This window comes from Hemitrygon akajei, chromosome 17, assembly GCF_048418815.1.
Source record: "Hemitrygon akajei chromosome 17, sHemAka1.3, whole genome shotgun sequence".
NCBI lineage: Eukaryota > Metazoa > Chordata > Chondrichthyes > Myliobatiformes > Dasyatidae > Hemitrygon > Hemitrygon akajei.
This window is the reverse complement of record NC_133140.1, coordinates 49,648,710-49,672,943: the sequence shown is the minus strand read 5'-3', so window position 1 is coordinate 49,672,943 and position 24,234 is coordinate 49,648,710. Positions and strand designations below refer to the sequence as shown.

The window sequence follows — 24,234 nt, the reverse complement described above, 5'->3', positions numbered from 1 at the left end:
GGGTGGTTAAGAAAGCATATGGCATACTTGTCTTTATTAGTATGATGCAACCAGTCAATTCGAGTCAGGAAGTTACGTTGCAGCTTTATAATACACTAGTTGGACTATATCTAGAGTACTGCATTAAAATTGAAAAAAAGAGGGGTGGGTGCCCAGAATGCATTGCCAGAAACAAACACAATAGAGATGTCCAAGGAGCTTTTAGACAGGCACATGAATATGCAGGAAATGGAAAGCTACATGTAGGCAAAAGGAATTAGTGTAATTAGGCATCATTAGGTTAATTAATTAGCACAAAATCATGGACTAAAGTGCCTTTTTCCTGCACTGGACCATTCCATGCACTAAAAGCTTCCGGAGACCAACAACGTGGCTGAAGCCCCCAGCATTTATATAACATCAGGTTATATTTGGTGCAGCAGATATAACCAAATATATATAACCAGATATATATATATATGCATTAAAGGCTGCTGGGAAATACCAAAAGATCCACAATGAGTTGCCAACATTAAGCCCCAATTCTAACTGGCATCTTTAGAATGCACCAGTCATTGGACAAATGGTTTTAGGATGGAAGGCATGTTTGTTTTGATGTTTTTCATTATTTAAATGCAAAACAACTTTTTTAAAAAGTTTCATTTTCCTCAACTGATGAGTGATTTTGAATGTTCCTGAATGTCAGGAACAAAATTGGGGATGCAGCTTTGTCATTTTATTTCTCAACTATTTTGTAGTCAATTTTGACTATGACCTAATTATGTCACACAATGCTATACTACTGTACAGGGCAATGGGATTTTAGATAAAGATTTAACTTAACAACAACTCAGCAATTAGGAAATCATGGAAGGCAATTATAAACTTGCCATCATGTTCTGTTAGAGAATTGCTACACTCGGTTCACTCAAGCTTTCCCCTCAATCTTTGTGTTCCATCACAAGTTAGCTGAGTAAAAACAATTTACATGACATTTGCATCGACATAATTACTGCGAAATAAAACAAAGTATTGCAAATATTTGATGCCCTTGTGCTGGCAACATATTAAAAGATTTACTGTTTTCTTAAGACTATATTTTTGATTATATTCTTGACTAAACTGGCTGATGTTTATTCAATATTGCACTTCCTAAATGGTCAATGAAAATTATTACCTCTATTGGTTGTTCCTGAATAAAAGAATCTGGGTTTAGTTTCTCCTTCAGCAAAGATTGCAGTAGATTAATGGTCATGGAGCTTGAAACAACATGAATAACCTTTTCTCCCGAAGAGCGAATTCCTTTGGCCTGCTTTCCTGGCAAACCATAGCCATCCTGGCGCAGAACATATCTAAAGATAAAGTTATTGGTTTTTAGGAACTGATGTTTCAGCTATATAAAGCTTTAATCCTATCAGTTATATTTTCCCAACCATTTCATCTTAATTTCATTCTAACTCCCATGATTTCAATACCTTAAAATTTTAATTTTATTTTACTCCCTTTGTAGGATACTGTATGTAATACATTAACTAAATGAAATCCAGGTTCAAAGAATGCAAGACGTTGCTGAAAATTGTTAAAGAATAGTTTTGTCATGGTAGCAGTTACAAATCCGTAATCATTCTAAATTTTCACGACTTTCTATATTAACAGGAAAAGCATAATATCAGTTATAGAAAAGTGCAAACCTAAAAATGGATTACCTGTAAAGTGGAGACTCCATTATGCGAAGCTTATATTTAAGCTTATCCAACTCTTCACAAAGTTTAACACCTTCCACTATGGAAACATTACTCAATTCAGATTCAGAATCACCTACAGTGATATTATTTCTCACTTTTATAAATTCTTTATGTATCTCCTCACACTTTGATAACAGGCGATTGTATTCAGCAATGAGATCAGCAGGAACACGATCTTCAAGAATATCATAATACCTGAAATGGGAATAAAATATTCTCCATTAGTAGATATTTGTTACCTTAAAATAAACACCCATTTGCCTTTTCTGCACGTTACTGCTGTAGTAGCAAATACTGTTACTTTATCAGAGTACTTATGGAATATACAGCAAACTTCAATAATTCACCATCAGACTATTAAGAAATGCTGAAGGCTTGGCACCTGGCTTGATGAGTGATGTTTATTATGCTTCTTTCTGACTCACCAGACCCTTGGTCCGGGTGCTGTACTTAAACTAGATTCCCTAGAAAAGTTATTATAATACTATGTCACATTTTTTAAAAGTGAGCTGAAAATGCATTACATAATAACAGACGTAACCTCCAATAGTCTGGAAATTGTGGTAGATCGAAGTCCCCATTGTGCTGGATTATAATACTTTTACAGCATGTAATGCAAATCCAATCAATCCAATGCAACGATTTAAGTTTCACAAGATTCAACATACAAACTGCAAGATTATTGAATTTCACTAAGGATTACTACACCTGGTGGCCACTCTATTAAGTGTGTGTCGTTGTTGAGTGCCGTCGAGTCAGATTTTCTTGGTGACCCTACAGATAGTGTAGTTGCCCACAGGGTTTTTGTGGCAAGCTACAGAGTAGATTGCTAGGCCTTTCTTCTGCATACACACTGCTGCTGCCCAGGTTGGGACCCTGGCTGGATTCGAACTCAGGACCATCTGCATGCAATCATGGTTAAGAGGTTCAGTTGCTGTTCAGGCTAAACTTACAATGGGGAAGAGATGCAAACTAAGTGACTGACTGCGGAATGATTGTTGGTGCCGGGGGGGGTGGGGGGTTTGAATATCTCAAACTGCTGATTTTCTGGGATTTTCATACACAATCGTCTTCAGGGTTTGCAGATTATGGTGTGATAAACAAAAACAAACAATCATCCGGTGAGTAGCAGTTATGTGGGTGAAAATACCTTGTTAATGGGGGGATCAGAGAATGGTCAAGTTGTTTGAAGCTGACAGGAAGGTGACAGTAACTCAAGTAACTACACATTACAACAGTGGTGTGCAAAAGAGCTTCTCTGAATGCACAGCATATCAAACCTTGAGGTGGATGGGCTACAGCAGCAGAAAAATCACACACATACATTCAGTAGCCCCTTTATTAGATACCTCATGTACCCCATATAGTGGTCACTGAGTGTATATTGGTTGATTAAGAATAAAATATAGATGCCAACTTCTACAATCAAGTTTATATATAAAGACAGGATTTTATGCAATTGATTTAATAAGGGTGTAAGCCATTCAAACAAAACTAAATTCAACTTTCCTTCTATTTTAAGTCTGCCATCTTTGAGTAGTTCAATAATTGATTTCAGAATATAACCGTATAACAATTACAGAAGGGAAACAGACCATCTCGGCCCTTCTAGTCCGTGCCGAACAAAAACTAAACCACCTCATTCAGTCTTGAACAAGGGTCTTGGTCTGAAATGTCAGCTGGTTAGTCATTTCCATTGATGTTTAACACAGCACGGATGGAAAGCATGCAAGGAGCCGGCCGGATTCGAACCCAGGACCACTCCCCTCGAAGTCCGGTGTAGATGACGCTACACCACCAGTGACAGCAAGATCATGAAGTCTGCTAACATCAGCTGATAGATATCAGTATATGGCAAGACCAAACCATTCCAAAAAATCCATAATGTAAAAAACCTGTTAAAATTCAATGTCAATTTTTAAAGTAAGAATAAAAGGACCAAAACATTGATAGTATAGTGCAAAAAATATATTATGACCAGTTTCATCAGAAAAAAGTGATGAAAGTTGGTGATTGACTAAATAAAACAGGTATTCCAATAACATTACTGCAGAGTGCTGAAACCCTGAAACTTTATTTGTTAAATCAAAGTTTAAAAGATAGCAAACTCAAAAGCAGATACAATTTCAGTTTGCTTAGAGCACCATCTGGTGTCAAGAATCAGTCAAATTATAAAAGAGAGCAAATTAATAGTGAAGCTCACAGTGGTGCTGAGAAACTAGTAGTGTAGAGGACCCTGACTGGAATGAGATTTAGACAAGGAGTTGAAGGGTATAACTTACTGTCAATTTCTTCTTGTGAAAGCTGCTTATATGATGCAATGTGCCTATGATCCTGTTGCAAGTAAGCTTTTCATTGCACTTGGACACATAGGTACTTGTGCATAAGCCAATATCTCAACTTTGGACTTTGAATAAATTATGAAGCTTATGCAAAGCAAAATTCGAACATTTATTTCATTCGGGTTAACATTTAAAATATTAAGTGAAACTAACTAAATTTGAAAATGTTTTTAATAATTAAATAATCGATCATGGTCCAACTTCCTTTAAATTTTCTTTTAAAAATTATTTATACAATACATTACATTTTTAACTTAATATATTATTTCAACTCTAGTGGTATATCACAGGACCTTTACAATTAAGATGACCAGATTCTCACATCCATTAGGGATCAGAGCGACTCAATAGTTATACTTTTATGCTTACAATAGCTTAGTCATCAAGTTATAAGGCTAGCATCCAAGAAAAGTGGACTATTGATTTGGAAAAGTAGGAGTGAATCCCAGCATGTCGGTTGGAATTTTTTTCAAATAACCCATGAAATCTGGCACAGAAAGTTCGCATTGGTAAAAGTAACCATGGGATAATAGATCATCATAAAAATCCATGACTTGATGTTTGTTAATATTAAAACAGATGAATGAATTTTCAGTATTTTGACAACACGCTTTATTGGGTACAGGAGGGTGGAAGTGGGAAATTGGGTAGACAATTGCCACGTGGGTCAGTACAGGTGTAATTGTGAATAATGATTACATTTCACAGGCTGAGGTGTTGCTCTCCCGTGGGTTGCTTCTACTGATGTCAGAGAACTTTTCAGATGACAGTGAGTATGTGTCAGCATGACTTTAAACACCAGCTCTTAAGGATCAGTGACCATCACCCCGAGGATGCTTGATAAGTGAGATATTGGCTCTGTTGAATCATATACATTTGATTCGCTTTTAGCCCTGTGGTGAAAGCTTAATTGTATTTTACTGTTTAACTCGCGTGTAGTTTGTTACCCCAGATGTCCTGTTTTTCATCTTGCTAAATTTTCTCTTTAGGACCTCTTCTCTTCTCACTCCTATGACTTGGTACCAATATGTACCATGATGTCTGACTACTCACCTTCCCCCTTTAGAATGTCGTGGACAAGATCCAAGACATCCCAGACCCTGGCACATGAAAGGCAACATACCATCTGGGTCTCTCTATGCATGCAGTCTCTTCAACCTACTCCTCTAACTATAGGATCTCCTATCACCACTGCCCTTCTCCTCTGGTCCCTTCCCTTCTGAGCAACAGTGCCAGAAACATGGTGGCTGTGGCTCCCTGCTTGTAGGTCGACCCCTCCCCACCCTCCAAAACAGTATACTCTCTGATGGGATAGACCTGCCCTCCTTTAAGTTCTTAACATCCAGCAGGGGCTTGCAATCATGAAGAATGTTTAAAAAAGACAGTAACACTTTGATTGGCCATGTAGGAGGCGCTGCTTCCCAGCATTACTGGTCACCTTCCTGTCGGCTTGGAACAGTCTGGCTGTTCTCCTCTGACCTCACTCATTATTAAGGCATATTTGCCCATATAACTGCCGTTCACTAGATTTTTTTTTGTTTGCTTTTTTGCAGCATCCTCTGTAAACTCAGCAGTTTCTGTAATACTCAAACCACCTTGTCTAGCACCAAAATCAGAATCAGGTTTAATATCACCAGCATGTGTCATGAAATTTCTTAACAGTGTCAGCTGTACAATGCAATGCATGATAAATATAGAAAAACAAATTACAGTAAAGATATGTATATTAAATAGTTAAATTTTAAAATAGTAGTGCAAAAACAGAAATAATTTAAAAAGTGAGGTGGTGTTCATGGGTTCAATATTCACTTAGAAAATAGGATTGCGGGGGGGAAGAAGCTGTTCCTGAATTGCTGAGTGTGTGCCTTCAGGCTTTTATCCCTCCTTGACAGTAACAATGAGAAGACAGCTATCATTGCATGGTCAAAATCATTCAGATTGTATTTCTTCCCAGTTCTGATGTTTGGTCTCAAAAACAAATGAACCTCTTAACCATATCTGCTTGCTTTTATGCATTGAATTGCTGCCACATGATTAGCTGATTAAATATTTGCATAAACAAGCAGGCATACAACTGTACCTAATAAAATGGCCATAGAGTGTAGCTGATAGTACGTTTAGACAACATATACCTACAGCTTCAATCTTGGTTCACAACATCTGACAAAGTAATCAAAGTCATCATCTTCGTCATCTTCATCCCAGATTCTCCAAATATGTTGGTAGAAAAATCTGAAACATATTCAATATTAAAGAATTTACACTAACAGCAACTTACCTTAAAAGTTAAATACATAAATAAACTAAATTATTGATAGGCTGTAAACATCAACTTGGCCATATAACCTGGAGACTCCTAGACTGAACAAGCTGCAATCTGAAAGCTACCACTAATTTACTGAGGAATTTCAATGCCAATACCAAAACAAACCCATTGCAAAATGAAGCTTTAAATTTACAGCTTTAATGTAAAAGAGTGGTTTTCCACCTTCCCCCTCCCACCCAGGTAATTCATAAATATCTTAGTAAGAGTTATTGACCCAAGTCAGGCTCATTAAATAACAACCAATAAAGTCCAAAAATTAAAAAATGGGTAGAAGACCCTTTGATTTCTATGTTTTTTTTTTGCATATCCCAGTTTTATATATAAAAAGTAATGAAATTTAGAAACTAAGCTCATGCTCAATTTTTTGTAATATGCTTCCTTGCTCCTGCTGATTATTTCATAAAATGTTATTTCTCCCCCCCCCCACTGTGAGAAATAATTTCAGTTTTGTACACCTGCCAGAATTCTCACTTGCCTCCAAGTAAAAATGAGTAACACCACACCTGCAAAATACTTTACAACATTTTGCCACCAGTGTACCTATTTTCCGGGCATCTTACCATCATCCATCCACCTTCTTTATCATTTGCTACTGAAATCTGATGTACCCCATTGCTCTGTTGGCTGTTCTCCTTGGGTCAACTTGTGAAGACTTTATATGTGAGCAATGACCCATGCACCATAGTCAACATGTATCGTAAGTATTTGGTGTTAAAAAACATAGCTCTTACTGGTCTAGCGCCTCTAGACTGTTTATAGTTTCTATTTACTTCTAATATACAAGTCTGTACTTTATAGAAAATGTCAAAAGTAATTTTAATTAAGTCTATTACCTGAGATGTTCGATAGCAAGTGCTGTTTGATCGAACTCTCCAGACTCTTCAAAAACCACGTATAATTCCTGGAGAGGCACAAGGTGATCTTTTGCCTCAAGGTAACTTTCCATTGCTTCCATGTTCAGAGAATATGTTTCAGACTCATAAAGGAATGGTTCTGTCAGCTTTACCGCTGCCCTGAGGCTTGAAGTCTCCACATCAGTCACCTGAAATTGTTTTCAAAACAAAACCAGTAAAAAAAAAACAGCATTTTATTCCTTAATTATGCTTAATTTGTATGATTTAAAATGTAAATGTAGCATGTTTTTATAGTACAATAGAAAATAAAAGCATTATAATACAATTTGGATCAACCAAACAGACACGTTTCCGTTATTGGAATAACAAGGATCCAAACCCAGAATATCTCAGAGAGTATAAATACTATACTTTATTGGTAATTACTCACCACAGTTGGATTCTGATATGGCAATAAAAACCTAGATTGTGGTGCTTGACAGTTAACGTCACTATAAATGCTCTGAGCAGAATATTTACCTCAACCAGCACCTCAAATGTATCATTGGACCAGATCGCTTGCCATCCATATGGTTCTAGAACCTTCTCCAAATAGTCTGCAAAGAAATCCTGCACTTCTGATGGCTTTGTGTCACCTATTTTAAAAAAAAAACAATCAAACCATTCTCAATGATTTACATTCTTGATTCAAAATTATTCAAGAACTTTATCCAACATTCTGCATCATAAGAATAATAGATAATTATAAAAGGCAACCATATGTCAAATTTTAAACTTGTCCACAGGTTTTAGAAAATGCACCTTATAGTGGATATTACACAATTATTTTTTTAAAATTACCAAACATAAAATTTCTTCTGGTTTTTCAAAACATTACACATTATTTTCAAGCCTTCTTTGCACCCTTGGTAACTACATTTCATCAGCCTAGGAGCAACAATGTCCCACAGAATTTTACTGTACTTAGATGCACACTTAAGTCAAAACTTGCAATTCCTTTCAGGACCAGCTATCCATCTATTTAATTGGTAAAATATTTAACTGCTTTTAATGCAGGAAACATTCTTCCTTCTCTAGCTTTGCTTACATACCTATTTTTTTTAAAGAAACTGTCATTATTAAGTTAAACACTTCCCAGTACCTGTCTTGATCAAGTTTCAAAGATCTAGATCAGTGTTATTTAACTGTTTTTAGAATTCTAAAATAAATGTCAAATATCATTGATTTAAATTACATACCCAAGATGTAGTCCTGGTAAGCCTTATATCTTTCATAGTATGATAATTGTGTTGTATCAACAACTTCTGGAAACGTGGTAGTTCTTCCATGGAAACCTCTTTTCAAAGTGATGCCTTTGTTAGAACCATTGCAATTTACATTACTTTCCTTTTCATCTTGAGAGAGACCTGAAAGTAATTTAGAAATGCATTATTTACTGCTCAGGATATTCTTAAACAACTAAAATAAACACAGTGTGACTAGTTCTTTTTAAGATTATGGACCAGAACATTACAAAACTAACCCACTTGCCTAAACCATCATCCATAATGCCCTCCGTGACTTGATTTTTCTGGATGCTAAATGTAAGTCAAGCGAACTCTCCATAAACAGCTATTTTGAGATATCAAGGTGACCTTTAATGCAGAATGAGCTCAGAGTTGCAAACAGGCTTAAGTGTTCTAAAGCCTTAGATTACATGCTTAGAGTCCTGCTGGAGCTAAATGCAGTTACTTCAAGGAGTCTATGGGAAAGAAAAATATACTTTTGACTGAAATCTGTGTTAAATCTCCATGAGCTATTTACAAGACCAGAAGACAGAGGAACAAAATTAGTCATCAGCCCATTGAGACTGCTCTGCCATTCAATCATGGTTGATCTATTAACCCTCTCAACTCCATTCTCCCCCATAACCTTTAATGTCCTTATTCATCATGAACTGATCAATATGTTTGAAATCAAAGACTTCACCTCCACAGCCCTCTCTAGCAATAAATTCTCACAGATTCACCTCCCTCTGGTTAAAGAAATTCTTCATCTCTGTTCTAAAAGGACATCCTTCTATTTGAGAGGCTGTGCTCTCTGGACCTAGACTCCCCCCACTAGCTGAAGCATCCTCTCCATATCCACACTATCTAGACTTTTCAATATTCAGTAGGTTTCAGTGAGATTCTTCCCCCCCACCCCCCCCCCCCCACCACCACCATTCTAAACTCCAGGAAGTACACACCCAGAACCATCAGATTCTCCTCATATGTTAAACACTTTAATTTCTGGGATCATTCTTGTAAACCTCCTCTGGACCCTATCCATTTTTTTTTAGATATGGGTCCACTGGTCATGAATAACTGTTATTCTCTTTACATGATTATTAGCAGACAGTGCAGGTATATTCCATTAATGCAACAATATTGTAATCTGCTGGGCCAATTGATCTTATTGATAGCTGATAGATCTGAACTTCTGCTCCACCATTGGACTTGTTACTGAGTCCAAGATCAGCTCAACTGATATGCTGAGAGGGGTTGGATGTATGTTGTATTTACCTTCAATTTTATCCCGGGGTGGTTGGTGTGTTAAGGACAACCCACTTAGTTTAAATGACTTGAAGACAGTGTGGAAAAGATTAGTTGCAGGTAGGTCTTACTTTATTTAATATTCAATTATTTGTTAGTAGCTTTAATTTGTCCCAAAATGTATTTTTGATGTAATTATTATTTTTCTGCATAGCCACATGAATTGTTTTAAAATGTCTCATGCAATATTTTTAAAAAGCCTTATACAGCACAAGCTGTCAAAGACAATTGTGGCTTTATACATTTCAAAAAGGCATTATTTCTAAAAATAGAAAATGTATTAAATCAGAACATTTAATTAACATTTTTAATCACAAATGTTTACTTTAATGTAGCTTCAGTTATCTATGCACAACTCTGGAGTAAAAAGGGAGCTTAGAGTAAAGGAACCCTTAGGAGACATACGAGGGGTGATTAATAAATTCGTGGCCTAAGGCAGAAGGAGTCAATTTTAGAAAACCTAGCACATTTATTTTTCCTACATTTACACACTTAGTCCAGTGGTCGTGGAGCATACGGGTCCCTTCTTTGTAGAAGCCGGCATCTTGGACCTCCGGAAGTGGTCCACGGCATGGGTGATTGATAAGTTCGTGGCCTAAGGTAGAAGGAGATGAGTTATTAACTTCAAACTTTCTGCATTTTCACTCAAAGAGTTGAACTGCACATGCATGTAACAAGAGCTATATAACTCATCTCCTTCTACCTTAGGTCACAAACTTATCAATCACCCCTGCTGTGTACCACTTCTACAAAGAAAGGATCAGTATGCTCCATGACCCCTGGACTAAGTGTGTAAATGTAGGGTGGGACTACGCTGAAAAATAAATGTGCTAGGTTTTCTAAAATGGACTTCTACCTTAGACCACGAACTTATCGATCACCCCGAGTAGAATTCACCCTGCAGTTCAGAGGGAAAGCTAAAACTGGAAATATCAGTATTACAGTTAAGTTAAGGTAACTACAGAGGCTGACAAATGCACTAATTTTGTCACTGGTGAGCGATATTTGTTAATACTAAAACAAAGAGGAAGTGTTAGAGGCCATACAACAAGATTCTTGGAATAAAAGCTCTAGAGAGACAAACAAAAGTGTCAGTGGAAGAAATAAAGAGTAGAATAGGATTGTAAGTAAAACCAAACAATGAAACTGGGAAACAGAGTTCAGGTTATACTGAGGCAATGAAAAAGAACTCAACAGAAACATTTTTTTTTTAAATCAAACAGTCTCTTTTCTACAACATTCAATATTAAGACCTGGACGAGAATCCACCTGATGATTAGTATCTGGCTCTAAGCAGGCAGGCTATACTGCACAATTCGTGTCGAAATAAACCTAATCTTTCCTCCAACCTTAAAAACACTGAACGTCGCTTTCATCTTATTTACCCTCAGCTTCTTGAATTTAAGAGATTTTATTTTAGGCTCCAGTATCTGATCAGCTCGCAAAAATAAATATTTTCTCCCGTCAGTTCACGGCGCAACTTATGAAACCTGCAGGCGAGGTTTGAACGCCTGGTTTGCCCTTCTGTCACTTCCCTTAGCCCAGACTGGACTATGTGGCAAGTTCCCACTGAGATGAAAGATCGTTGAGTTGAAACATTTGTTTCTCGTCACGTCTCCTGAGTTATTTATTGTGTTACTATACCCACGGCACCCGCTTTATCAGCTGGGTCATGCGGTCTGCGTAAGGAACTTTATGGCGTTGCCCGGGGCTGGTAATTAGGACAAACCAGAGTTGAAAAAACTGAAGCTGGAGGAAGTCAGCGGGCCGCGGGCGGGGGAGAGGACGTTTCGGAAAGGTCGTATCAATGAGGATGATTCGGGCCGGGGGCTAGGGCGAGGGGTCTGTCAGCGGGTGTCCAGGATGGGGTTGGACCGTCCGCTGCTCCTTTCACACTCACCTCCGGCTCCCGCTGTCAACGCCGCGGCAGCCTCCTCCCTGCCCCTGCCCCTGCCGCCGAGGCTGGCCGACTCCGGCTGCTCGCCTGCGTCCTCCCCTCCGGCCAGCGGGTCGTGACACTGCTCCTCGGACATGACTGCGCTCCCCCTGACGGGTCGGAAACCGCTCACGCCCCACCACTCCTCCCGCAGCCGTTAAACTTCACTCCCGATTCAAAATTTTGCCGCTGGAACCCGTTGACGGCTCCCCGCTCGGCCGCTCCGATTGGTTAAACAAGCAGCCAATCGAATCCAGCCAATAGGCGTACACCGGGAGCACTTCGTCCAGATATTTAGGGACGAAGTGCTGTTAAAACTGTCATCAATTATGAATTAAAGTCTTCATTTTGATCGACGATCCTTTAGTCTTACTGAATGGTGCCATCGGGAACATAAGCAATATAGACAATCTGTTAATACAACCCCGGTGATTTGAAAATGGAGTTCATTCATCTGTGTAGAAGTAACATTTCTCTTCTGAACTGTGATTATAATAAATCAAATCAAGCTCTTACGCGTAATAGTTATTTCAAAAAAAATTAAAGAGAGAGACGTTTAAGGGAGTTTGAGATGGGATGGGTCTTTAATAATGTTACAAGCGCGCATGGAGAGTTAAGGATTGTCTCCAGACCCGGTAGTTGAGTCCCAATGATGTGCCGAGCCGTCCTGATCACCCGTTAGAGTGCTTTGTGATCTGTCTTGCTGCAGCTAAGAGTAGCACGCTGTCAGTCATCAGTCTGCTCGCTATCACACATCGATAAAAGTTAGCCAGCAATTTGGGGGCAGATTTGCTCTCAAGCACCTCAGGTTGTATAGTCGCTGTTGTGCCTTTCCTACTATCGACCAAGAGAGTGATGTTCAACCCAAAATTCTTGAAACTGGAGACCCTTCCCACTACTTCACCATTTATGAATAGTGAGGCTTGTTCGGGAGCTCTTGTCATCCTGAAGTCAATTATCATTTCTTTTGTCTTCTTGACGTTGAGTGACAGGTAGTGGTCCCTGCACCAATCGGACAGCTTCGGCACCTCCTATCTATATACAGATTCGCTATTGTTTGTGTAACTTTACTTTATTGTCACCAAACAATTGATACTAGAGCGTACAATCATCACAGCGATATTTGATTCTGCGCTTCGCGCTCCCTGAAGTACAAATCGGAGTAAATATAATAAAAATTTAAATTATAAATCATAATTAGAAAGTAGAAAAGGGAAAGTAAGGTAGTGCAAGTCAGGTCCGGATATTTGGAAGGTACGGCCCAGATCCGGGTCAGGATCTGTTCAGCAGTCTTATCGCAGTTGGAAAGAAGCTGTTCCCAAATCTGGCCGTATGAATCTTCATGCTCCTGAACCTTCTCCCGGAGGGAAGTGGGACAAAAAGTGTGTTGGCTGGGTGGGTCGTGTCCTTGATTATCCTGACAGCAGGGCTCCGATAGCGTGCGGTGTAAAGTGAGTCCAAGGATGGAAGATTGGTTTGTGTGATTAGGCCACAGTTGTGTCGTCTGCAAACTTGATGATCGAGTTTGTAGCATGAGCTGTCACAGGTGAAGAGAAAGTAGAGAAGTGGGCTCGGTACACACCATTGCGGGGCACCAGTGTTCAGGGTTAGAGGGTTATTTTGCACGTGCCTAGTTCCGATTAGTGAGTAAGTTCAAGATCCAATTGCAGGTTAATGTGCCGAAACCTAGATTGTGGTGCTTAACAGTCAGCTTGTTCGATAATTTGGTGTTAAAGTCCATTGGTGTCAATGAAAAGCATCCTTACGTGGCTGTCTTTGTGCTTCAAGTATTCCAAGACAGAGTGAAAGCGATAGAAATGGCGTCGTCAGTTGTTCTATACACCTTATACGCAAACTGTTGCCGGTCCAAGGTAGCCGCGATTATGTCCTTGATATGGGACACTACTAATCTTTCCAAGCACTTGTTATGTTTTACACTATTGTAAAATAGTGAATGTTATTGGAATGACATTTTCTTACTCAATGTCTTAAATATTCTCCAAATGGAAACAGTTAAATTAATGCACTAAAATTAAAATTGCAAGGCTAGCTCTTGGCTCAGGCGATAGTAAATAAAATAATTTGGAGGTTTGTAATAGCACACTGTTTACAATTTCCACTGGAGCAAAATATGTTGTTGGTTAATAAGTAGTTGAATATGTTAGAAATAGTATCTGGGTCCTTGGGATTCTTGATGCTGTTTAGACAGAGTTTATAAACACGATTAAGTCTTAAAGGAGTAAAAATGACGACCAGTATGAAAAGTGTAAAGTCAAAGTTGTTCTTAATCAAATTATGTCACGAGAATGGGATGGTTGATTTAATTGTTATTTAATCGCTATGATAGTTGTCCAAAAGCTCAGTGGCAGATTTGACTTTTCAGTTCTTTTTCCATAATTTCACTCAAGGCAAATGACAAATGGTTGGACTCATAATTCTGTATTTTCCTTCAGTTTCATAGCCAAGTTCAAGCAATGTAGTGGAAGAAAACAGGCGTAACTTTATAGAGCGTAACTTATATTGCACCAAGTTGATATTGAATAGTTATTACTATTAATGTAAAAAATGGTGAATTAGTTTATTATTGTCAAATGTACAGTGAAAAGTTCTTCCATTGCACGAGCAATTGTTGAAATTACAAAGCATGTGCTGCACAGGTTAAAAGAGTTTGTCTTTTAACGTGTGAAAGATCCGCTCAAGAGTCTGATAACATTAGGATAGAAACAATTATTGAGCCCTGTGGAAAGCTTTTTCTTTCTATCTATCTACACAAAGACCTGTAATCTTTGGATTTCCAAAGAAATTGTCACACTCTAAATGCACTACGTAACACTGGAGATGTTCTAGCAGATTTTAGACAGCAAGCACCCATTAACAAAAGCAACAGAGACAAATTACACCACACTCAAAATACTGGAGGAACTCAGCAGGGCTGGCAGTATCTATGGAAAAAAGTAGTCGACTTTTCGAGCCGAGACCCTTTGGCAGGACTGAAGAAAACATACGGTGCATTCTCCTTCATCAATCGTGGGATTGAGTTTAGGAGCCGAGAGGTAACGTTGCAGCTACATAGGACCCTGGTCAGACTCCACTTGGAGTACTGTGCTCAGTTCTGGTCGCCTCACTATAGGAAGGATGTGGAAACCATAGAAAGGGTGCGGAGGAGATTTGCAAGGATGTTGCCTGGATTTGGGAGCATGCCTTGTGAGAATAGGTGGAGTGAACTCGGCCTTTTTTTTCCTTGGAGCGACAAAGGATGAGAGGTAACCTGATAGAGGTGTATAAGATGATGAAAGACATTGATTGTGTGGATAGTCAGAGGCTTTTTTCCGGGGCTGGAATGGCTAGCACAAGAAAGCACAGGTTTAAGGTGCTGCGGAGTAGGTACAGAGCTGTCAGTGGTAAGTTCTTTACTCAGAGGGTGGTGAGTGCGTGGAATGGACTGCCAGCAGTGGTGGTGGAGGCGGATACGATAGGGTCTTTTAAGAGACTCCTGGATAGGTATATGGAGCTCAGAAAAATAGAGTGCTATGGGTAACCCTAGGTAATTTCTAAGGTAAAGACATGTTCGGCATATCTTTGTGGGCCGAAGGGCCTGTATTGTGCAGTAGGGATTTTCAATGTTTCTAAAACAAAAGATGAGTAGTAGATTTAAAGGGTGGGGAGAGCGGGAGAGGGAAACGGTCGCGATGAGGCCACATTCAGGTTGGAGGCACAATACATTATATTCCGTCTGGTTAGCCTCCAACCTGATGGCATGAACATCGATTTCTCGAACTTCCAGTAATCCCCCCCCCCCCAACCATTTCCCATCCGATTTTCCCTCTCTCACTTTACCTCCTTGCCTGCCAATCACCTCCCTCTGATGCTCCCCCCCCCCCTTTTTCTTTCTACCATGGCCTTCTGTTCTGTCCTATTAGACTCCCCCTTCCCCAGCCTTGTATCTCTTTCACCAGCTTCCCAGGTGTTTACACCATCACCCCCCCCCCCCCCCGTTTCACATATCACCTTGTGTTGCTCTCTCTCCCCTCCCCCACCTTTTAAATCTACTAATTGTGTTTCCTTCCAGTCCTGCTGTAGGGTGTCGGCCCGAAATGTCGACAGTACTTTTCTCCATTGATGCTGCCTGGCCAGCTAGAGTTCCTCCAGCATTTTGTGTGTTGCTAGGATTTCCTCTGTGACTGAAAGACAAATCACACTGTATTTTTGTGTAATTGCCATATTTACCAAACTTCCATGGATTATTTTTTCATCTATCTGAAGCAGATGGGCTTCGGTTTAACAGGTCACGTGAAAGACAGGTCACCAGATAGTGTAGTACTTCCTGAAGAATTAATCTAGATTTTTCTTAAATTATCTTCCTGGATGTTAAATCCACAGCCTTTTGACGCATAGGCAAGAGAGTACTACAAAGAAAGTTTTATGTCTTTATAAGTAACTGTGATACTTCTTACAAAGACAAGTACTACCACGAAGTGGGGTGATGAGAAGTCTTGGCCCAAATCGTCGACTGTTTACTCTTTTCTATAGTTGCTGCCGACCTGCTGCGTGCGCGTGTGTGTAAGCGGAGCGAAGGCTGGAAACAAACTCCTCACCAAGTTGAAGGAAACTGTCAGTTTCATAGGAGGCAAGTTATTATCGTCGCAACACTAATGCAAATTATAGCCGAAGACATGGTGGGCTTGGCATTAAAGGCTCATGTTTTCAACTGTCTGCCTGAAAACAATGCCTGTACTCAGAAATTTGAAAAGGTAGCAAATTAGTTTGGTCCACTGCCAATCTTTGGAATTATGAAAATCAAAAATCCTGTTTGTAAGACTGAAAGAGGGTTGTTAATGGGTTTGACCCAGAGACGGGAAATTCTGCTCTCAGTATGGGAGAGTTTACATGCTATCTGCTGATGACACTACAGATCAGCTAATTATATCTCTTTGTAATGGTACCCTATCATGAAAAAAAATATCTGGTGCATTTTGTTAAGTGATAATAGCAATGAAGGTTAAAATAATTGGTTGAAAGTTGGCACTTTGAGAGATGAAGCACTTTATAAATGGAATTTTCTTTTCCCATGTCTTGCTTGGACTGTTTAATCATTGTCACCAGAATACTGTCCAGTAATTGTTAAGGATTCACTATATATGCAATATTTAATCCAAGTACATATGCAACTTTCCAAAACCACTGTTGTAATTAAAATATATTGTCACTAAAAAATCTAAAGGATTGTAAGGATTTAGTTGAGTCTATCCCGTCAAGGACTTTACTCCATTTATCTAATATCCAAAAGCTCAACACCATCCTTTCTCCCCTCCACCCAAATTAATTGTAAAGCTTGAACATTAATTTAACATTTTCATTAATGAATAAAACAAAGTAATAAAGCCAGTTGCAAGATTGTTTGCTTCAAGACTCTGGATACAATTATGACTGTTTAAACTGGCTGATTCATTTTCATCGGGCAACTTACGAATTACAAAAAGTTGTGTTCTTGTCAACTCCTGCATGACTACACCAACTTGTATTGGTAGGTGATCTGTGTAGAGATCAGTGTGAATACTAGTTCTGTATTCATGGGAAAAGGTCAAATCATCAGATCTTACCATCTCTATTTATATTACCTTTTAACAAATAAAAATGCCAATCAGCACAGGGTAAGTAGTAATAGGGTAATATTACTATTTTACGCCAGTGTCAACCAATTCAATGTGTCTTCATAATTCATTTGTTCCAGTCAAACTTGGAAATATTTCAACCAAGAACAAAGGTAATCAAACTTAATTCTCTTTTAGACAAAATGCTACTCATAATACATTTCCAGAGTATGGTGATAATCACTGAGGCAATAGAATTGAGGTGTTAAATTATACAGTATTATGTCACAATACTCATAGGATATCCTGCCACTATTTCCCCCCTCCTATATACACACTACATGAATTCAGAGAGGTTGGTGGCACACAAGCGTATTGGCTGCAATTTTATTTCAACCTCTTCATTCAACTCAGTATAAGACAGTGGTTTAGAAACTTTGATCTGCATTCTATGGATCATTTTATGATACTCTGTAACTTCCCTTTTTACAACTTTTTTTGTTTCTCTTCTCAAAATTAAATGATGACTGTACAATAGAACTATGAGCAACAATCCTTTTGCAGATACATTTTCAGATCATTGGTACATTGCATAAGCTATGAACTTATCTAGACATATCTGCACAAGATGAAAGATATGTGAGCATCTTAACTTTCACTACAGGGCAAGCCCTCTTTGTTCTGCTCTGAATGACAGATGAAGGCTTATTATAGCACTATTTAGCACATGCCGACTTCCAGCAGTGCAATTCCCCAGTCACATATCCTCTCCCCATCTTACTATGTCCTGCAATTCTTATGACTGTCAACACTCCTTTTGATTTTTTCTAATCACATATTTCATGCAATTGGTAATTTACAATAGCCAACTAACCTAAAGGATTACCTTTGGAATGTGTAAAGAAGTCAATTCACACCAGAAGCCCAGGTGAATGCAGGGCAAATACACAAGCCCAATATAGCACCCAAGGTTGGGGTCACATGTAGAACTGTGAGGCAGCATCCCCAAAAGGATGCTTTGAACTGCTGCACTACGTCATCTTTCAGGATTTCCAGGGAATAAAAAAAAAATCACCTATCTCAAACTGTTTATTGAAATATTTAAGACTTAACAGCCAGAAGTTTCATTACAATGGCCAAGTTTGCACATGTACACTTCATTTTGTTCTCATTTATGATAGCGCTGAAATCTAACAATAGTTAGACACAGATACTCCAGAAATTCATGCCAACTCTCGATAGTTTGAGACTTAAACAGATAAAATGCAGACTTGAGTTCAACATTGATTTCCAGTGCCTTCTATGAATGTCCTTGTGATTTTCCCCCTCTAGCTGCACATTGATGCAGTATCATTGTTAACTACACAAGGAATTTATCAATCACATTAGCCATTCCAAGTTTCTAAAATAACAATGCCTTACCAGTTCTTGAGAAACTGCTAAATATATCTTCTGCATCATTATACAAAGAGGACTCAAGAATTTGTAAGGAGACCTCCAAGCTAATGTAACCATGAAGCCATATAGGCAGCTCCACTTTAGGCATTTAAGGTGACTTAGTATGTGACCCAAGACTCAAGTTTCTGCAGATGTCAGTGCAGACAATATTCTGACTCTTGTATGGAGGCTCCAACATGCAGGGTCAGAATGCTCTGCAGAGGGTTGTAGAATCAGCCAGCTCCATCACGGGCACGACCCACTTTGCCACTGAAGACATCAAGAGTCGGTGCCTCAAGAAAGCAGCATTCGTCACTAAGGACCCTCACCATGTGGGACATGCCCACTTCTTGCCATCACCATAAGAGAAGTAAAGGCACCTGAAGCAGCTAGTAGTCCATGAACACTATTATTCCTCTTTTGCACTATTCTTGTACCTTATAATAATTAATGCTTACACTGTAAGCAACTGCAATTTTTGATTTTACAAGCCATAACAGCATGATTTTTACATTCACTCCCTAAATTTTTTCAACAGCTGCCCTACCAGATAAAATTCTTCTCAGTATCAACGTTTCAGATCCTGACTTCTAATACCAGCTGAAATACAACTCCGTAATCTGTCTTGTAGTATTGCTTCTACTTTTTCCAGGGTTAATGTTGATATTCAACTTTTACACAGCATATTCAAAAAATATAATTTTGTGGTTCTAATCACAAAATGCTAATTACATTTTTTGCATCCCATTCCTCAACTGTAATCTACAAAAATGTTAGAAATATCCCCATTAGATTTTAAACTGTACTCAATCCATATTTTATGTTTTGAAAACAAAGTACACACCCAGCACTTGGTCAAGCATTTTAATAGTTTTTGTTGAATACATTGACCATAATACTTCAGTTAATTTACAAAGGAATTATAAAGCTTACAAGTATGTTACAGTGATTTCCAAAAGTATATTTCATTTCTCAAGAGGGAAATGAATACATGCTCAGTTGCAAGGATACATGTATACAAATACATCTGAATACAGGGAACACAACCTTTTTAATCAATTTAGCAGCTCAAGATTTTATGAAGTATGCAATGTACCTAATTTTAGAATAGAGTCTCATAACTATTATAGAATTCAACACTACAACTATACCTATAGCAGAATATAAAGAGAGTAAGCATTCTAGGGAAGCAATATCAATATCTAAAATAGACAATGCAATAGTTTCAACAAAGATTAAGAAAACTGACCAACCAATTTAGGAAGAAAAACACAAATTAGGTCATGAACTCACCAAAAGCAGTGCAATTCATGGAGTACTCCTCATCTGCTAAACAAGCCATCCCTACCCTTAAAATGCATGAAGTTTTTACCCTATGTCACCTGCTTAACTGCTGTACATTACAAGGCAGATACTTTAAAAAGTGTGCCATTTGTAGACTTGGACAGACAATTGGAAAGCTTTAAATGAAAAAAAAAATGCTCTTTAAATGTTCAAACATGTAAATTACCCTGTTCTGAGAACCTGGCTTCCAAATCTTCATGGATGTTTTTCTTTGTTCAATTTGAGGCAATTTCTTAAAGATGTAAAATGCTAAAACACATTTCTTATCTACATTGTGTAAATTAATTCATTGCTTCTAGAACACTTAGCACATTCAGTGTATTAAATTTTGCTTTACTTTTGCCTTTGTTACAGTTGAGCAGAGCTTGCTTTATATAATTTGCCCTTGTCTAATTAGATGATAAAGCACAAGAGCAAACAGAAATAATTGTATTTATGAATTTCTACAAAGAAAGACACTGATAAGAGAGTTGCATGATATTAGGCACCACCATATACAAAATAACTGCCTACCTATAATCAAAGTTATCAGGATAATTTTAATACCTGATGGCAAAAATATCAATCAAAAGAAATGCATCTGGGCTTTGAATAATTCGGACAGTTTGATGTTACATGTAGCATAGTTCAATCTAAGGCATGTAGAACTGTTATACATCTTTAATGAGACAGACAAAAGGACATAATTCACATGGCTCTTGAAAAGGATTGTTAAGTTCTCTTGTTCTGCTGGTGTTGTAGAAACAATAATAGAAACTTGAAATTTAAGTAAAATAGTCAACAATATCCAGGTAATAAACATTCTATAATGACTCTATAACATAAAACTTTACTGGTTTCCAAACAATTTGAATAAAGAAAATAATGCATCGTTTTCCCTTCCATCATCACTTTGAGAAATCTGGTCCTGAATAAACTGTGATGCAAATAGCACCAAAGGTCTCAGATTGTGAACATTCAGCAGAATATGAAGCTTGAGGCATTGCAATCAAACAGTCCTTTCTCAAAGTCCATTTTTTTTTTACTCCCAGCTCAGTGGATGGATTGCAAACTAAAGCCGAAAACTTGACCAGTATTTTTCCTAACCAAAGGAGCCACAGTAAAAAGCAGAACTTGACTTGCATTCCAGTTAGGAAAATATGACCATCTATACAACTTTCCTTGTCTATCTGGTGAAATTATTCGTTGGATAAACATGATGAACTTTGGAATTCTCTATTTTCAGATTATGATTGTTTTACTTGAGTCCTGTAAAGTGGAGGAGCCAGAAAATGTAGTGCAATGTACTGGTCTGAAAATTTCAATATGGAAAGTGTACCTACTTGCCCAATATTTAAAAAGCTTATTACTTTGTGAATATATTTATCTGCATTTACAAAATGGAACACAAATACAACCGGTTTTAGTTCATTTAATGATAGTTTAAGAATTTTATCCTAGTTCCAGTATACACTCAATTGGCTAAATTGTTCTATTCATTACAGTATATTTGTATAGTAGGAAAATGTAACAATTGTGTTAAAAGATTATGCCCATGGAAGAGAAACAAATATCAATCTAGTTTAGTTTAGTGTGGTGAATAATAAACTTTGTTTCTAAAGAAAACTGCAACATCAATATATTATGAAAGATTAGTCACTAATTGATTCAAGAAACTTGTTTATAATACTCATAAATACAATGTAATTCCTTTGTTTTCAAATTATACAGGTGAGATTTCTGCATTTTGTAGAAGATATAGTTACAACTTACACTTCTCAGAGGTGACTGGAACCATTAACTACATCCATATGATCTAACCCATAAACTTAATTCCTTCAACATTTACCATTCCATCCAATGGGATATTTAATAATCTGAATCATGAAGAAACATTTTGCACGTGTGGCTAATCCAGGTAAATAAAGCATTGGCTTTTAAATAAAGTGACAAAACTTAGTGAACCACTGCAGAAATTTACTTAAATGAGCTACGTAAGTAAAGTTCAGGAACTAAATCAATGATTTTACAACTAAACTGTAATAAAAACTTTAAATGATCAATTTGGTCATTGTGATTAGTCTTTGCTCAACTTGAAATGGACGTGAATTAATTGTGCTGTGAAAGATAAAATATCCTTTAATCGCATCTTGAAATATTTTTAGTTTCACTTGCTAAATTCAAAGGAATGTCTTCCTTGATAGAACTGGTCAACAGATAGAAAATAATATGATACAATTCAATGGCAATCCTATTGTCTTGGCATGTCTAAAAGGCACATTCCATAACCATCTACAACAGAGAAGGTGGTGTGATAGAGATTTTAATTTGTTTTCTGGAATCTATAATTTTATGGGATGCTAAGTTACAACACAAGACCCTCATAAATTGGTCCATCAGCTTCAGGTGATTCTCTCCGCAGACGCAGGTGCTCCAGTGTGTTGTGAAAGTGTTTGTTAATTTGCTCAGTTTCTTCACTGGATTCTAAGTTCGGAAGATCTTCTCTTATTTTTTGAATAAGCTGATTTAAGACTTGAATTGTCACCTGCAATGAAAAGTTTGTTGGAGAAAGTCAACTTTAATCATGTTTATTAATAAACAATATAGAATTTAGAAGTCCAAACAATATTGTTAAGCACCAAGTGCAGAACCTCCCCAGGTTATAACAGGATACTGTTCTTGACAATGATTTGTAAACTAAACAATTCACAAGTCATAAGTGGAACTGCCTGGCAATATTTTTAAATAAAAACATAAGCGAACAAAGGGCAAAGTGTAGCTAACCAGGGCATTTAACTCAACCAGCTATGCTGCAAACCAAGCTTCCACCAGCAGAAAATGCCTATAGCTCCAAAGCAGCTAACAAGTCCTCCAAAAGTTCTCTCAAGTGCTTATGCAAATGTGTAAGCTGTTATGTTCGTAACCACAGAAAATCTTGCATAAATATCAACTAATCGCTACTATGTATTCCCTTGATTGGTGCTGCTTAAGCTCAACACTGGGTTGGTCAAGTACCAACTATTTCCTGTTCCACATCTGCCCACTTAACCTCAACCAGACCCACATACTAGCCATGTGCTTCTATATAACTATCAATGTGAAATGCTCTGTAGGTCAAGCAACATCTGAGAATAGACAGAGTTAATATATCAGTGACTCAAGAATCTAAACCAGGTCAGCCATCCAAAATATTAACTCTTTCTCTCTGAAGATGCTAAGAGATGTTGAATAATTTCAACATTTTGGTTTTATTTCAGATTTCCAGCATCAGGCTTATTTTGCTTTTGGAAAACTACTGAAATTGATATTTGATAGTTTCAATTCTTTTCTGATAGCTCTGCTTCAGTAATTCTTTTCTTATCCAAAGTACCGTCACATTTTCCCTGTCTTACACCAGCTCCTCAATCCAACACATTTTCCAATGAACTCTACAAAACTGGCACAAACTACAATTAATTGTGTGACATTACCAGTCTTTTCCAGGCTTGCATCACATGTTTAATCACACCACTCTTATGAAACTCAAGTGTCTTCAGCTCCCTAAATTGCAGCTTTTGGAAATTACCCTCTAAATATATATTCCCCTTTAAAAGAGCCTTCTCAAAAACCACTAAATACACCTGTGATCATTTCTCAGTTCCTTCTTCCCAATGGCTAGTGCCACAGTGCTTATCCAAGTAGTATCTTTGACTTAGTGAATTCTCAAATCTTTAGACTTTAGGTGCATCTAGAATTAGGGCAATTGCAAAACTGAAACTGTATAATCATTAAAAATACAGCACCTATAATCACATAACGTTTATTGTATTAGGAATTACCCATTTGCCTTTGCTTGCTTTTCGTTCTTTAATTTCAGGATTTATCTGCTTTTCCTTCAGCTTGAATGAATCATCAGCCCACATTCTCTTTATAGACATTGATAAGCCAGTTTCCAAATTTCCTGTCACTTCATTTATTCCAACAAATGCAACATAACTCAATAAGATGAATTAGATCAATTGAGTAGAACGCTAATATGCATAGGTTGCATCTTAAGTCTGGGTGACTCACCACAGCAGTGATCCAGAAGACTTGTCAGAAGATTTTATATAAAGGAACATTAAAATTATACAAATAAAGAATTTAAAT

General features: G+C 37.7%; 2 protein-coding genes across 2 annotated transcripts in view; both read right to left on the bottom strand.

Annotated features, from left to right (window-relative positions):
• Positions 1-11,926, bottom strand: part of shcbp1 (SHC SH2-domain binding protein 1) — a 30,870-nt gene extending 18,944 nt beyond the window's left edge. Inside the window, exons 1-7 of the mRNA XM_073070087.1 lie at positions 11,720-11,926; positions 8,485-8,652; positions 7,766-7,881; positions 7,226-7,434; positions 6,203-6,298; positions 1,686-1,919; positions 1,157-1,331 (exon numbers count right to left, since the gene is read on the bottom strand). Of these exons, the coding sequence (XP_072926188.1) occupies positions 1,157-1,331; positions 1,686-1,919; positions 6,203-6,298; positions 7,226-7,434; positions 7,766-7,881; positions 8,485-8,652; positions 11,720-11,852 (1,131 nt within the window). The 5' untranslated portion in view covers positions 11,853-11,926. The remainder of the gene's footprint in view (positions 1-1,156; positions 1,332-1,685; positions 1,920-6,202; positions 6,299-7,225; positions 7,435-7,765; positions 7,882-8,484; positions 8,653-11,719) is intronic.
• Positions 11,927-19,632: 7,706 nt separating this feature from the next.
• vps35 (VPS35 retromer complex component) overlaps positions 19,633-24,234 on the bottom strand; it is a 41,740-nt gene continuing 37,138 nt past the window's right edge. Inside the window, exon 17 of the mRNA XM_073070086.1 lies at positions 19,633-22,651. Within this exon, the coding sequence (XP_072926187.1) occupies positions 22,472-22,651 (180 nt within the window). The 3' untranslated portion in view covers positions 19,633-22,471. The remainder of the gene's footprint in view (positions 22,652-24,234) is intronic.